The sequence below is a fragment of the Tetrao urogallus genome, assembly GCF_951394365.1.
Source record: "Tetrao urogallus genome assembly, chromosome: 6".
Taxonomy (NCBI): domain Eukaryota; kingdom Metazoa; phylum Chordata; class Aves; order Galliformes; family Phasianidae; genus Tetrao; species Tetrao urogallus.
In genome coordinates this window covers 7,079,160-7,094,211 of record NC_136819.1, presented here as the reverse complement: position 1 = coordinate 7,094,211, position 15,052 = coordinate 7,079,160, and the positions used below count along the sequence as shown (strand labels likewise).

Genomic DNA, 15,052 nt, shown 5'->3' with positions numbered 1-15,052 from the left:
GCGCTGCCGATTGGCCGGAAGGCGAGGCCTCCCGCAGCGCGCACGCTGATTGGCCTCGAGGGCGCTGCCACGGGGCGCTAACCTATGGCCTTTACCCAGGGCGCGGCGCGGCCACGTAGACCTGACGTCACCGCTGGGGGGCGTGGCCACGGCCGTGACGTTCCTGGGGGCGGGGCAAGCAGAGGCCAGGCGGGACCGTACAGAATCCGACTTTATTTACATCCTATAAAAATGTAAAGTTAGAAACTTTATTCTCCTGAACCAGAGCCGAAAACCGGGCGAAACCGAAAAAAAAAAAAAAAAAAAAAAGCACAAAAAAATTCAAATAAAATATATATATAATAACAAGGGATCTCCACGGGATGGCGTGTGTGTGTGTGTGTGTGTGTGTGTGTGTGTGTGTGTGTGTGTGTGTGTGTGTGTGTGTGTGTGTGTGTGTGTGTGTGTGTGTGTGTGTGTGTGTGTGTGTGTGTGTGTGTGTGTGTGTGCGTGTGTGTACTGCAACTGCGGTGGGGGCGGGGGGAGGAGGTGTGCAAACAGCATGGGGGGGCTGGAACCGGGCGCTAGAACCAGAAGACACCAGAACCCAGCAGCAGAACGAGCTGCCAGGTGCTGCCAGGGGCTGGGGGCCAGAACCAGGCACCGGCACTGAGACTCAGCGCTAGGACTGAGCAACAGCGCCGGCACTCAGCCACAGAACTACCCATCTGTGCCCGCCCCAGGGCACCGTCCTGCTGGGGGGGGGGGGGGGGCTGAGCACAGCACTCACTGCAGCTTGGTCTGCAGGAGGTTGAGCTTCTGTTGGTCGACGTAGCGGGAGAAGAAAGAGAGCAGGTTGGAAGGGGGGGGCACCGGCTTGGGCAGGGCAGTGGGTGGTACACGCAGCAGCTCTTGAGTGGCCAGCAGCATCAGCTCCGTCCTGTGGGCAGAGGATGTGTCGGCATGGGGACAGCGCCGGCTCTTGCCCCCGCATGACGGCCCTGCCGCTCCATCTCTCACCACTGGTTGTCCTGCATCAGCTCCGTGCCGCCATCCGTGCTCTGCAGCTCCTCCCCACGGCTCAGAGCCAGGTACAGCAGGGACAGGCCGAACTGCGGGGGTGGAGATGAGGTGTTGGGGACCCGCGGGGACGCAACGGAGCAACGCCAGCCCCGCGGGTGCCCACCTTGTTTTGGAGCACTGTGGTGAGGTGCAAGTTGGTGGAGGTGGGTGCGGCAGCACTCTGAGGTAGGTTGGTGAGCTGCTGCACCAGGCTAGTGACTGTCCCTAGGGGGAGCTGGTATAGGATGTGTGAAAAGGGCCGCAGCAGGCAGGGCAGCACCTGGGGGAGCATAGAGAGCTGGGATGCAGGGTTGCCCCATAACCATCCCCATTCTCCCAAGGGGAGAGGTGGGGGCCTGCACTGTGGGGCATGGCAGGAACGCTCTGAGCCGCAGAAGTCACCTCATCCTGAGCATCCTTCTTGATGAGGAAGGGCAGGTTCCGGGCCGTCGCCAACAGCACGTCGGCCGCTTGCTCAGGGGGCAGGAAGGGGAGGATGCGGGCCACCAGGCGCTTTCCTTTCCGGATGCACATGATCTGCATGAAGTGGTCGTCGCTCAGCCTGTGAAGGAAATGACTCAGCCAGCACAGCGATAGAAGGTGCACCCCACAGCGACATCGAGGCGCAAAAGTGAGGTCATTTCAGCCCCCAGCCTCCCCCTGCTCACCTTTCCTGCCCCGGTGCTTTCCCACGCAGATTGTCATACATGTTGCAGATCTTCTGCTTCCTCTCACCTATCAGGGCGGGCCGCTCGCCCTCCAAGCTCAGGAGGTAGCGTCTCTCGTAGTCCTCCACATCCAGGAGGAGGCTGTACGTCTACAGGACAGGTGGCCATCGCACAGGGCAGAGACCCACAGTCAGAGACCCACGGGCATGCCCCATACAGAGTGGCGACACAGCACTTACCTTCTCAATGGTGACAAGTGTCTGGCGCCGCTTGTCCCGGACCTGCTTCTCCTTTGTCTCCTGCTCAGGGGAGAGAGGAAGTCAGGGTACAGGTGCAGGTCATGGGGGGCTGGGAGGAAGGGGCAGCACTCACGTCATCCTCTCCACGGGAGGTCACCACTGCATCGATCATCTTCCGGGGGTTATTCACACTTGAGACTGTCAGCTTCCCAAGCGAGCCCTCAAACTGCACTGCAGGACAGGGCAGGGGATGCAAGGAGCCAGCTTCCAGGGCAGGACTGCTCTCCCTGCCTCCAGACCTGGGGAAGGAAGTGCTAACCTGGCTTGTAGGTGTGCTCCAGCTTTGCCACCTGAGGGGTGATGAGTTTCGTACGCTCCTTCTTGGGACCGTCTTCCTCAGCTGCTGACAGCTTCTCCAGCTTCTGGAAGTAGTTCTGGAACAGAGACAGGAAAGGTCAGTATCCCAGGAGCAAAGCCCTCTCCCCACTGCTTCTCCTTCACACAGCAGTGCTTCACAACACTCCTTCCCGGTACACGCAGAGAGTGTGATGTCTTCTCTGATGCCCTCCCTTTCCCAAGGCAAAGCACGACAGCTCTTCCCTCATGCTGGCCCCATCCCTGCCCCTCTCCCAGTACCTGATAGTAGTAGTCATCCAAGTAGGGATCGGTGCTCTGCAGCTGCATCATCTGGATCTTGGACACCCAGTCCTTCTCCCGCTGCAGCATGAGGTTTGCGTAGGGGTCCTTGCGTGCCTGCTCCTGGTGGCTGCCACGGTGGCCCCCTCGTTCCCCCATCGAGCCGTTGAGGCCACGGTGCTGGCTGGCAGGAGGCAAGAAGAGCACCCATGAGCACACAGGAGCTACAGGAAGGGACAGAGAGTGGTGCACAGGCTAGCCCCGGCTGCACGGGCCCCCAGAACAGCCGGCACCGGGGCACCGCCCACCTCCTCACGCTCCCTCCCGCCCGGTGCTCACTTTCGGTTCTGCTGCTGCCGCTGGTGCAGGAGCCGGCGATGCTGGGGGTGCAGGTGGGTGGTGTCCGGTCGGAAGGGCTGTGGCCTGTGGGGAGCACACGGGATTACAGGGCCGTACAGCAGGCACACGACCCCAAGGGGGTTGGTGCCTACCTCAGGCCCTGCAGGTGAGGCACAGGGCCCGGCGGAGGCTGCGGCTGTGAGGGCGGAGCGGGGCCAGCCCCAAAGAAGGCACGAAAGCCGCCAGTGGGAGCCATCATCTGCCCCATTCTGCCCTGCAGCAGCTTGGGATTGACGGAGGGTAGTGGGTTCCCAACAAGACCTGAGACTCGAGCAAACTGGCTGGGAGAAATTCGGCCGGCCTGAAATTCGGGGCAGAGGGAGTGTGGGTCAGGCAGGGTCCATCAGAATGCTGGACCCTCACCCCTAAGGGGCTGGCGGGCACAGAGTCCAGGGCTTTACCTGCGCTCCTCCCAGCAGCTGCGCCCGCTGCAGGTGGGTGAAAACGGGAGAGACACTGGTGGGGAATGGGTGGCCCAGCAACGAAGAGTTCTGCGAGAAAATAAAGGAGCAGAGCCCCCAGTCATGGTCCTCCCAGGTGGGATGATGATGCAGTCGGGGCATCAGAGGGGCTTGGGGGTGGGAGCAGGGAGTACTGGTACGTTGCAGAGCTGGTTGGGGGACATCCTCTCGCTGTAGGGAGCAGAGTAGCGCTGCTGCATGGTAGCCCTGATGTGGACAGGCTTTGGACACAGGATCTGAGAGAAGGAAAGCAGTGGGGGTCTGACGTCTGGCTCCTCACCACGGGGCGCGCACCTGCTTTAGGGAGCTGGGGGCCATACCTGCTGGTTAAAATTGGGCATAGCGACCTGCTTGGGAGGGGTACCGATGGGGACTGCTCGTACAGGGGGGCTCCCAATGATGGGAGAGGATGAGCGACGTGGCAGTGCCCGCTCTGAGGGGTCCCGCTCCTCCTCCTGAGCCTGCAGGGGTCTCTGGGGCAGAGCATAGTCCAGCACGGACACTGATGGCATCTCCTGCAAGTAGAAGTGGAGAGAAAAGCCCTGGAAAGAAGTCTCAGGGCTGGACACGGTGGCAAGGACGTTGACACTGACGTGGTATAGTGCAGAGGAGCTGCCGCATAGTGCTTTCCCAGTGCTGGAGATCCCCACGCCCCAGCCAGGATTCTCAGGGAGCCCCAAGGATCCTGTGTATGATTCTTAATTAAGCCTCACTCTCTGTCACCTAGCAATTAAAACAGTTATGGCTCAAGGCACTGACAATCCCAAATCCTGAGTGCTGACACCATGAGGGATTGAGTGGCACCACCCAGCCCAGAGAGAGCATATGCAGGGTCAAGAAGTGATGTCCAAGCGCAGCTCACCCAACAGCCACAGAATATCCCAAGTTGGGAGGGTCCCACAAGGACCACCACATCCAACCCCTGACCCCACACAAGAACACCCAAAACCCAAACATACGTCCAAGAGCATTGCCCAACACTCCTCAAGTTCTGGTAGTGTGAGGCAGTGCCTGCTTCTCTGTGAAGCCAGAAACCTCTGCTCCACGCCTACAACCCTCTGGTAAAGAGCCATTTCCTAACATTTCCTTCCCCATTCCTGCAGCCCTCTGTTGAGTGGTGACAGCATTATGCCCCTACCTGGGTGAGCAGCGGCGTGCAGATGCGCTGCAGCACAGAGGGGCCATCCCAGATGCTGGTGTTGAGTGCCATAGTCTGTGCACCAGGCCCACGGGTGTGCACAGCTCGCATGATGGCAGGATCCTCCAGCTCACTCTCGATCACCAGCCGCGTCAGCCGCTCTGCCAGTGCATCCTCAGGTTCACCCAGCAACTCTGCATCTTCACTGCTCGGCGCGGTCTGCTGCCCAGAGCCCAAGGGCTTCTCCTCCAGCTCAGCCAATCGCTCGTGGGCCTCCTGCCAGTCATCATCTGCATGGGAACGGTGGGGTGAACGTGGCAGCAGAGAGCACCAGGCACCGGGTGGGCAGTGAGGGCAAGAGAGAGGGACCAAGAGCTCACCGACAGCCCCGGCTCCAAAGGTGTCATCGTTGAACTGATCAATGTCCTCATCCTCCTCACCCAGTGCCTGGAAGCCGTCGTCCTCCTCATCCAGCGGGCACTCCTCCAGGGACTGTGGTGGCAGACAGCACGTTCGTACCACCACCACTGCCAGCACTGCCATCAAGCCCAAGGCCCAGCCCTGCCCAGCAGCCCCAGTCCCAAGCCCAGAGCCCTGGCCCCAAGCTACGGGCCCCAGCGCTCAGCACCCACAGCTGACCCTGGGCCTTGAACCAACGGCCCCACGGCCCAACGGCCCCACGGCCCCGGCCCTCAGCTCTGAGCCCACAACCACGGCCCCAAACCCAACTCCGAGGCCCGAGCTCGAGCCCCAGCTCCGGTCCCTGCGGCCCGACCCCGCCCCCCTCAGCCTCCGCCCCGCCCCCCACTCACCGGGTACCGGAACATGGCGGCGGCGGCGGCGGCGGCGCCCCCCGCCCGCAGGCTCCGCGCGGCCCGCTCCGGCCCCGCCGAGCATGCGCCGCCGCGGGCGCACGCGCATGACGTCACCCTCCCCGCCCTTCCGTGGGGTGCGCATGCGCAAAGGGGAAGCACCGCCCACTCGAAGGCTTTAGTACGCCGCGCCCCACTGCGGGCGCCTCTTAAAGGGGCAGGCGGCCTTTTTCTGCCTGCCTCCGGGCACCTGTGCCCCGTCCTGCCCCATCGCCGGCGCTGCTGCCCCAACCGGTGCCCCCCACGCCAGCCGTGTCTCAGTCCTCCGCTAAGTCCCCTGGGTGTTTCCCTCTAGTCGTGTCCTCCAACCTGTGTCCCACCACCTGGGTCCCCTGCCCACAGACATGTCCCCCAGCTCACGTCCCTCAACCCATGTGCCCTAACTATGGCCAAGTCTGCCTCATGTCCCCTAACTATGGCCACAACCCCAGACCGTGTCCCCTATAAGCCACGTCTCCAACCTGCGTCCCACCATTTGTGCCTCCCATCCATGGCTATGTCCCCCAAACCACGTCCACTACCCTTAGCCACACCCCCAACTCGCATCCCAACACCTGTGTCCTCTACCCGTGGCCATGTCCCCGTTTCATACCCCAACACCCCTATCCCCTATCCATGGCCCTGCCCTCCAACCCATGTCACACCACTCATATCCCCCATCCATGGCCGTGTCCACCTGTCCACCACCACCTCCTGTCCCCCACCCGGTGCCAGGGTCATCTGTAAGCTGTGGAGACACTCGTGTCACTGGCACCTTCTCTACCCCCCCCTCGGGTGTCTGGAGCACACGTGGCGGGTGAGGGCAGCCCCGCCTCAGCCTTGCTCTCATTGAGTGCCCATCAGTGGGGATTAGCAGGGCTGATGTAGGACGGCAGCAGGCGGGCGACGAGTCCTGGCAGCCCAGCACCATGCGGGACCGGCTGGAGCAGCTCCGGGCGGTGAGGGGTGCAGGGCACCATGGGGGGCACACTGGGGTCATCCAGGGATAGGTCGTGCCCTACTGCCGGAGGGGACCACGGGTCTTAGCCCTGGGAGGATTCGGGGTGGCTGCAACTTCGCTGTGGCACGCAGGAAGGGATGCGGAACACACACAGGGCCCCATGCCCTGCTTTTGGGTTCTTGGGGTGCTCCCCACGCTGCGCAGCCCTGCAGCCTCCATGCTGCCCCGTGGGGGATTTAGCAGGGATTAAGGGAGGCACTGCCCACGATCAGGCCCTGCGGGGGGAGCAGGGGATTAAGCATTATTTTTACCCCAGAAACAGGGGGCTGGGGCACGACACCATGGTAATGGCAAGGGTGGCTGTGGGGCAGAGGGGAGCTTGTGCGGAGCTGCTGTGGGGTGACATTTGGGGCCGCAAAGCCCCATGATGGAGTGCCCCATCTCTGTCCCTGCTCCTCCCACTGTCCAGCCCTGCAATCCGTTAATTCCCGCTGGTCAGATGTGAGCAGATGGCACCCGGCTGGACCCCCCCCTCACTGCTTGGGGGCCATTGCGTCCCTCCCTGTCCTCGTCCCACACCCACCGGGTGTCCCCAGCTGTCCCCTGAGCATCCCCTCGCTACTTCCCACAGAAGCAGGATGCTGAGGATGACACCGATGAGATGGAAATCGCCATCGACAACACAGCCTTCATGGACGAATTCTTTGCTGAGGTGTGGAGCAGGTGGACACAGGGGATGTGGGGCACGTGGGGGACACAGGTGACATGTCCTCACGGCCCTTCTAGATTGAGGAGACGAGGCAGAACATCGACAAAATTTCAGAGAACGTGGAGGAGGCCAAGAAGCTCTACAGTGTCATCCTCTCGGCCCCCATCCCTGAGCAGAGTGAGCATGGCTGTGTGTCGTCGTCCCTTCCCCCCCCATCAGGGCCATACGTCCCCTCCTTGGACACACACCTGTGATGGCATCCCCATCTCAGTATCCCCTCTCCTGCAGAGACCAAAGATGAATTGGAGCAGCTCACAGCTGACATCAAGAAGACGGCCAACAGCGTGCGCAACAAGCTGAAGAGTGAGTGGCTGTGTCCCCGGCCCTGGGGTCACCGTGGTGGGGGGGAAATGCACCTGACAGGTGGGGTTCTCACTGCCGGCAGGCATGGAGAGGAACATCGAGCAGGATGAGGCCCGCTCCTCTGCTGACCTGCGCATACGCAAGTCCCAGGTGAGGTGAATGCACCCTGCCATCCCCTCCCGGGGGTGGAATGCATCACGGCTGCTCCCACACTCGGGCTTGTCCCCTGGGGCTGAGGCATGCTTTATCTATGGTGTCCCTGTTCCCGTATCCCTGTTGCCATCCTTAGCGCTCAGTCGTGTACCCTGATGTGGGACACACTGTGCTTGGGGGTTCCCCATTCACAACTCCAGCACTTGGTCCTGTCCTCATGGTCTGGTACATGACACGCCTGCAGTGTTCCCATCCCAATGTCCCTGTCCCAGTGTCCCCATCCCCAGCACTCAGTCCTATCCTATAGGGCTGAGGCTCACCATGCCTGAGGTGTCTCCAGCCCAATCCCCCCATCCCCAACCCCAGCACTTGATCCTAACCCCATGGGCTGGAACACAACATGCTCAGGTTATCATCATGCCAATGTCCCCATCCCTGTATCCCCATCCCCAGTTGTTGGCCCTGTCCCTGGGAGCTGGAACATGCCATGCCTGAGATATCTGCTTTCCAGTGTTGCCATCCCAATGTCTCTGTCTCTGTCATAGCACTCAGTCACGTATCCTGTGGTCAGGCACATCAGAATGTTCCCATTCCCAGCACTCAATCCTGTCCCCCGGGGCTGGGACACTGGGGTGTCCATGTCCCAGTGTCTCTCATACATAACTCCAGAGCTTGATCATAATACCAGGAGCTGGAACATGCCATACTCGATGTTCCCAACCCAATGTCACCATCCCAATATCTCTGTCCCTGTCCTCCGCAGTCACGTATCCTGTGGTGGGACACATCACGGTAACCCCATCCCAACATCTCTGCCCCCTGCACTCACTCCTGTCCTCTAGGACTGGGACACACCACACCTCGGGTGACCCCAGCCCAATGTTCATATCCCCAGCACTTGGTTCTGGAAGCTGGAACATGCCATGCCTGGGGCGTCCCATCCCAATGTCCACTTCTCACTGTCCCCATGCCCAAATCCAGCACTCAATCCAGCCCCTGGGGCTGAGCTACGCCACGCTCAGGGTGTTCCCAATGTCCCCATCCCCAGCACTCAGTCCTGTCCCGCAAGTTCGTTGATGTGATGACCAAGTACAACGAGGCACAGGTTGACTTCCGGGAGCGCAGCAAAGGCCGGATCCAGCGGCAGCTAGAGATCAGTGCGTGTCCCCTTCCCCACCTTATGCCCCACTCATTCAGTGGGGTGGGCAGAGCCTGTGGCAGCGCTGACTCCCCACAGCTGGCAAGAACACGACGGATGAGGAGCTGGAGGAGATGCTGGAGAGCGGGAACCCCGCCATCTTCACCTCAGGGGTGAGCCCCATGGGGCCAGGGGTTGGGGGTCTGGAGCTGCTCCTCTGACGCCTCTTGCCTTGTCTCCCCTGCAGATCGTGGACTCGCAGATCTCAAAGCAGGCACTGAGTGAAATTGAGGGGCGGCATAAGGACATCGTGCGGCTGGAGAGCAGCATCAAGGAGCTGCACGACATGTTTGTCGACATCGCCATGCTGGTGGAGAACCAGGCATGGCTGCGGGGCGAGCTGCGAGCCAGCATGGGGCAGGGGAGACAGAGGGACTGAGGCAGGGGAAGGGAGGGGACAAACAGGGGTCTGGACATAGGACAGCACAGGGACAAGTAGGGACAGGATAGAGACGGACAGGGACTCATGCATGGGACAGCAGGGGAACAAGGAGGGATCCCGGGGGCTGGGACCTGGCCATGGAGCACCACAGAGCCATGGCACCAAACCCCCAGGAGGGTTTCCTCCCCATCCCCTCTGAGCACCCCCAGTGCCCCATGCAATGCGAGGAGTGCTGTGCCCCTTGTCTCTCTTTGTTGCCCCCATAGGGAGCCATGATCGACCGCATAGAAAACAACATGGACCAGTCTGTCGGCTTCGTGGAGCGAGCTGTGGCTGACACCAAAAAGGCCGTCAAGTACCAAAGCGAAGCCAGGAGGGTGAGAGGGACCAACAGGATCCCACATTGCTCTGAGTCGCCCCCTGAACCTCTGTCTTCTTGTCCCCTGTTCCCCTCCCCTGCCCTGCCCATGTCCCAGCCTCACAGCCCCTCTCTCCCGTGCAGAAGAAGATCATGATCATGATTTGCTGCATTATCCTTGTCATCATCCTGGCTTCCAGCATCGGTAGCATCTTTGCCTGACATCCCAGCCACTCCCCACAGGTGATGGGGTGCCCATGGGGTTTGGGCCAGCAGCACTCACTCACAGATGGGGTGGCAGTGCCAGCCGCCTCTGATGCTTCTCGCTTACAGGTGGCCTTTCCCCATCCTGTTCGGTGATCCTACCTGTGGCCCTGGGACCCACCTGCCAAGCCTTGAGGACGTCACCCCGAGGTCCCCTCTCACCCGCTGTCCTCACACCAGGGTCCCACAGCTCCCTACTCACCAGCACGGAGCCAGCCACAGCCAGGGCTCTGCCTTGCCCGGTGGTGAAAGCAGCTCACCCCTCACTCAGAGCTCGCGTGCAGCCATTCCTCCACAGAGCTGCTCTCCAGATGTGCCGACACCCGCACCACAGCCCTCCTCCCCAATAAAGAGATGACTCACACTCCACCCCATGGTGCTGTGTCAGGGAGTCGTGTCACTCACCTCCGCATCCCATCCCCACATCTGGGCCTCCACAACCCACAGTAATTGCACCCAAAGGAAGGTAATGAAGCTGGTGAGGGGTCCGGAGCACAGGTCTTATGTGGAGTGGCTGAGGGAGCTGGGATTGTTCAGTCTGGAGAAGAGGAAGCTGGAAAAGTATTATTGTTCTCTGCCACTCCCTGAAATGAGGTTATAGTGAGGTAAAGTTGGCCTCCTACCACATAAGGAGTGAAAGGATGAGAGGCAATGACCTCAAGCTGTGCCAGGGGAGGGTCAGGCTGAATATTAGGAAAAACCTCTTTTCTAAAAGAATGGTTAGACATTGGAACGGGATGCCCAGGGGGGTGGTGGAGTCACCATCCCTGGAGGTGTTGAAGAAACGTAGATATGTGGCATGTGATCATGACACAGTGGGCAATACTGAATCACAGATTCACCAAGGCTGGAAGAAAACTCCAAGATCGCTGAGCCCAACAGTCCACCTACACCAATATTTCTCCACTCAAGCAGGTCCCCCAGTGCCACATCTAAACATTTCTTGGTGGTAAGCGGACAGATGGACTCAATGATTTTAGAGGTCTTTTCCAACATCAAAGATTCTACAATTCCATGCTTTCACAGAAGGCTTTATTCTGGTGGCTTCATCCCTGCCTGTGGGCTACACCCTGTGCTTGAGGAAGAATTTCCCCCAATAGCGTCCCTTCAGCTTCAGGTCGTAGGGGCTGAGGTACCTTCGCATGCCCAGCATGTTGCCGGTGATGACACGCTCAAAGGTCCAGGGGTTCTGGTTGTTGCGCCTCTTCTCCTCCTCCTCTTGCCGCATCTGCTGCAGGCTCTGCCGGCTGACAGCAACAGCAAGGAAGGGCAGCTTGTTGGCCACCTGTGTGAGGAAGGGTTTCACCTCCTCGAACTCGCAGCGCCCACCAAGCTCCACCACGAGCTGTCCGCTCTTCACTGCGGTCACATAGCGGTCGATGGGGCCTTTGCCACCCCCCATGCGGTGTCCGAGGCTCTTCTTTGTCAGTGGTTTGTAGGGAGGTGGCACGCGCCAGATGGCAAACATGTTCTTGGGGTCCATGCAGCGCCCGATGGTCAAGCGGATCATCTCCAGGTGCCCCCAGTGCAGGTAGCCACCCCCCAGCGCCTGTGGGACGATGGCAAGGGCTGACTGCTGGGCACCGGAGGTGCTCTAAGCCCGGTGCAACCCACCACAGCCCAGTGCTCACCAGGATGCCGTACTGCCCCTGTGTGAAATCAGTGGCCACCTGGGAAGGCCCGCGAATGTCCCGCAGCTGCCGTGGTTCCCGTCTGGCCTTCGGCACTGCCGGCACCTTCTCCATGAATTTCAGCTTCGGCCTCTCCGGGAGCGTGATGCCTGCAGGGAGGGGAAACGGGAGGATCATCGCAGAGGTGGGTGGGGAGGGAACAGACAACTCCCTCAGGCACCGCCGCCAGACGCGGAGTCCCGCACTTACCACTGTAGTCAGGGGGCAGCACGAACTTCTTAAGGCCTGCTCGGGGGACGGCGCTGCCGCCGAGGCCTAAGGGCACAGTGAGCACTCAGGGCCGGGCCGGGCCGGGGGCACCAGGAAGGCCGCCCCGGGCAGCGCCCCGCACACCTGACCCCCTTCCCCGCCCTACAGACCCCCCCTGCCTACCCCATAGTCTCCCTCGGGTCCCTCCCGGGCCCCCCCGGCCTCCGCAGGCCGCCACGGGCCGCCCCAGCCGCCACCACCCCATGGCCGGAAGTGCCTGCCGGGCGCCGCCATCGGGTCCGTCCCATCAGCCGCCCGGCGGGAAGCACTTCCGGTTACACAGCTCCTTTTCCCCCTCGGCCGAGGAGGAGGGAATGCGGGTTCCGGCTCTCCAGGGCCTCTCTGCCGGGCAGAAGCCTCAGCCCGCCCTCCTTCACCCCGTGCTGCCCAGGCCGCTCCCAGGCCGTATGTAGGAACACGGAACACAAAATGTCGCACGTTGGGAGGGACCCACAAGGATCACATAGCAGCAGAACAGTTGTGTTGGGAGGGACCTCGAAGACCACAGAACCACACCGTGGCTGTGTTATTCAGGGGGCTGTGGGAGCACGCAAAGAAGGATGTTCTGCAAATGACTCTTTATTGCCACGTTGTAGGGCCCGGCAGGGCTGTTTCTCCCCGGTACCATCAGTAGGTGCTGAAGACAGCCTGGATGTGCTCCCCATCTTGCGGCTTGTATGTGCCAACCCCTGCAGTGGGGAATGGGCGTGAGGCTGTGGCTCCCCACCACAGCCCCTGCCAGCCCCCCAGCGCTGCCCACCTTCCTGCAGCGAGTCACTGCCACTGAAGAACTGCCAGTAGGTCCTCTCAGTCTCACTGGCAGCCAGCCCGTGGATGGACACCACCATTGGGCCCCAGGATGTTGGTTCTGTCTTAAAGCTGTGGGGCAGATGGGTGGTGGGACTGCGGTCTGAAGAGCAGTGGGTTGGGGCCCAGGTGGTGACACCGACCCTATTACGCCCCCCACTGCTCACCCAAAGATGGTTTTGTCGGACTTCTCTGCCTCCTCCAGCACGACCAGGAGCACGGAGCCATGTGGGACATCCACTGTGGTGGTATAGGTGAAGAACTGTCCAACCAAGTTGTTGGTGATGGTGTACTTCACTGTGATGGTGGATCCCACTGAGAAAATACGACAGGAGCTGTGAGTTCATTGTCTCAAAGGGGAAATTGTTGTCCAACAAGGAAGTAAGCAGAAATAAATGATGGCAAATATGCAAAGAACAAACAGAAATGTGACAACGTGACCAGAGGTAGGTCAAGTATGTGGCAATGGCTGGTGTCAACAAAATGGAAAGGTAATGTTTCCTACAAGGGACCTTTAGTCTCATTAAGGGCTAATGACATACCAAAATCCACATCCATCAGCACGGACATGAGAGTATAATGTGACAGCAACCACACCTTCCCAGTCTGGACTCTTCCAGCCCCATAAGGTACAATTACCCAATTGGAGTAATCCATTACAAACTATAAGGAGAGCAGGGTGGTGGCCCCGTGGGGATGGAGGCAGCCAATACCTTCCTGAGCTGCCATGCCCTGGCTCGGGTTTGGGTCCAGCTGCAGGCTAGTCGTTTTGGATGCTTCAGGGCTGCAGTCCAAACTGGCAGAATCCAGGTAGGTTTTGCCCACCAGGGCTGGCAGTGCCTGAGCAATGGCCATAGGCTGCTGCAGGTGGTGTTCGGTGATGGCAGCCACGGGCTGGGTGCAGTCCCACTTCCGCGGGGCATAGAACTTGCCTGCAGCCAGCAGCAGCTGCATGGCCAGACCTGTGCTGTAGATGTTCCCAATGAAGCCATTTCCTTCATTCTGATTTTCAAGGAATTTGTTGGTCACTTCTGACAGTGTTGAGTTCAGCAGGTCCTGCATACCCTGGAGCTCATTCCGGTTATAGGCACACACCAGTGGCAGTGCCATCATGGCCTGCTCGTCTGCATAGTGACACTGTCACAGCCTGCTTGGCTTGGACAGAGCCAGCTGGACTGTGGTGTTGGAGTGGGGGGACTCTTACCCACAGAGAGCTTGTCCTGGGAACTCCGCAGCTGCTTGGCCAGGATGGTGACAGCGCTCTGGTAGCCACCTGCTCCCATCACACACAGCGCTTGTGCATCCAGCCCCACACTGAACAGTGTGCTCAGCGGGATGCCTTTCTCCTCTGTGGAAGTACAGGGTTCCATCAGCCAGCACAGGCCAAAGCAGCATCCCTGTGTTGCCATGTGCCACTCTGAGCCCCATACCCCAGTGTGCCACCTCCTTGTCCATCTTCTCCTGAAGGATACTGAGCAGGTCAACGCTCTGCCCATGTGCCTCCACATGTCTCAGATCACAGCAGGAAGAGAGCAGGGCCAGCGTGTACAGGGCCACCTGGCCCGAGGACATGTCTGCGGGGACAGAGAGTGGCCGGGGCAAACAGCTGGGACCCAAACCCACTGTCCCCAGACTATGGACAGCCAACCCAAGGCACTGATGCCACAGGGTTCTGGGATGGCCCCTGAGGCACCCTCCTACCATTTGCTTGCTTCACTGCTGTCTCCTTGATTCGCTCGAGCAATTCCTGCTGGGCCTTGCTGCTGTCCCCAGCCAGGTTGAGGGCCAGCAGCACACTGGGGTTGGGCAGTTCACTGTCCATAGCTGAGAGCTGCAGTATCCCCAGCATGCGGGCACGCTCCTCAGCGTTGACGACTGTGGTGAGAGGGAGTGGGCTGGGACGTGCTGGGCACCCCGTCTGTCCCCTACTGGGCTTTGCACCCATTCTCCTCCCCGATATCCCCGTGTTACTCACTGCAGTCCTGGGGGACCAAGCCTTCCGCCCCACAACCTGCAAGTGCCAGCAGCACCGCAACGCTGAGAGCCACGCCAAGCATCCTCAGAACCTCCATGCCAGCGGTGCCCCTCTGATGCCAGATCCTCTCTGCTCTCAGCTGCCTCCAGCAGTGCTACGCTGACCTTCTGCTCCTGGGGGCTTATCTGCGTGCCTGGTCTTAGCACCCAGGGGTGGTGCTCGCTGACCAATGGGGTTGTGGTATAGCAAGGCCCTCTCCCTTGGCACTGAGACCAGCCAGAACCTGACCAACAAGTCTGGTGCCTGGCACTGTTCTCATGGTCTGTGCCCATGCCTCGCCCCAGGAAGCACTTTCAGCAGGATACCTGTCCCTGTAGGTCTTTCTCTGCTGTCTCCTACAGGCGGTGGGGACTGCTGGCAGTGGGGCCTGCTAATATCTCCATGTGACCACTACATGGCTTTCTCCAGATGGTGTTGACTGCTCCTGCTGCAGCACTCCCTGGGGGGCT

The 15,052-nt window shown here is 60.4% G+C and overlaps 4 protein-coding genes across 4 annotated transcripts; 1 reads left to right on the top strand and 3 right to left on the bottom strand.

Moving 5' to 3' along the window:
* Positions 1 to 765: 765 nt before the first annotated feature.
* Positions 766 to 5,409, bottom strand: PATL1 (PAT1 homolog 1, processing body mRNA decay factor; the record flags this gene model as incomplete). The annotated part of the gene is made up of 17 exons (XM_079536745.1): positions 766 to 919; positions 1,000 to 1,091; positions 1,166 to 1,321; positions 1,444 to 1,603; positions 1,710 to 1,858; positions 1,949 to 2,008; positions 2,082 to 2,179; positions 2,268 to 2,382; positions 2,585 to 2,768; positions 2,924 to 3,007; positions 3,076 to 3,284; positions 3,385 to 3,474; positions 3,579 to 3,680; positions 3,765 to 3,959; positions 4,583 to 4,872; positions 4,963 to 5,074; positions 5,395 to 5,409. 17 exons carry the CDS (start codon positions 5,407 to 5,409, stop codon positions 766 to 768), a joined length of 2,265 nt encoding a protein of 754 aa, XP_079392871.1.
* A 953-nt stretch (positions 5,410 to 6,362) lies between these two features.
* Positions 6,363 to 9,779, top strand: STX3 (syntaxin 3; the record flags this gene model as incomplete). The annotated part of the gene is made up of 10 exons (XM_079537894.1): positions 6,363 to 6,392; positions 7,026 to 7,106; positions 7,181 to 7,280; positions 7,392 to 7,466; positions 7,549 to 7,616; positions 8,668 to 8,776; positions 8,857 to 8,930; positions 9,005 to 9,139; positions 9,466 to 9,576; positions 9,702 to 9,779. 10 exons carry the CDS (start codon positions 6,363 to 6,365, stop codon positions 9,777 to 9,779), a joined length of 861 nt encoding a protein of 286 aa, XP_079394020.1.
* A 1,105-nt stretch (positions 9,780 to 10,884) lies between these two features.
* Positions 10,885 to 11,966, bottom strand: MRPL16 (mitochondrial ribosomal protein L16; the record flags this gene model as incomplete). The annotated part of the gene is made up of 4 exons (XM_079536771.1): positions 10,885 to 11,370; positions 11,453 to 11,601; positions 11,702 to 11,767; positions 11,885 to 11,966. The coding sequence occupies 4 exons, from the start codon at positions 11,964 to 11,966 to the stop codon at positions 10,885 to 10,887; spliced, it is 783 nt and encodes a 260-aa protein (XP_079392897.1).
* Positions 11,967 to 12,388: 422 nt separating this feature from the next.
* CBLIF (cobalamin binding intrinsic factor) lies at positions 12,389 to 14,652 on the bottom strand (the record flags this gene model as incomplete). The annotated part of the gene is made up of 8 exons (XM_079537404.1): positions 14,544 to 14,652; positions 14,270 to 14,443; positions 13,999 to 14,142; positions 13,773 to 13,916; positions 13,282 to 13,692; positions 12,736 to 12,883; positions 12,522 to 12,640; positions 12,389 to 12,450 (listed from the first exon to the last, which is right to left on the bottom strand). The coding sequence occupies exons 1-8, from the start codon at positions 14,638 to 14,640 to the stop codon at positions 12,389 to 12,391; spliced, it is 1,299 nt and encodes a 432-aa protein (XP_079393530.1). The 5' UTR covers positions 14,641 to 14,652.
* Between the last annotated feature and the right edge of the window lie 400 nt (positions 14,653 to 15,052).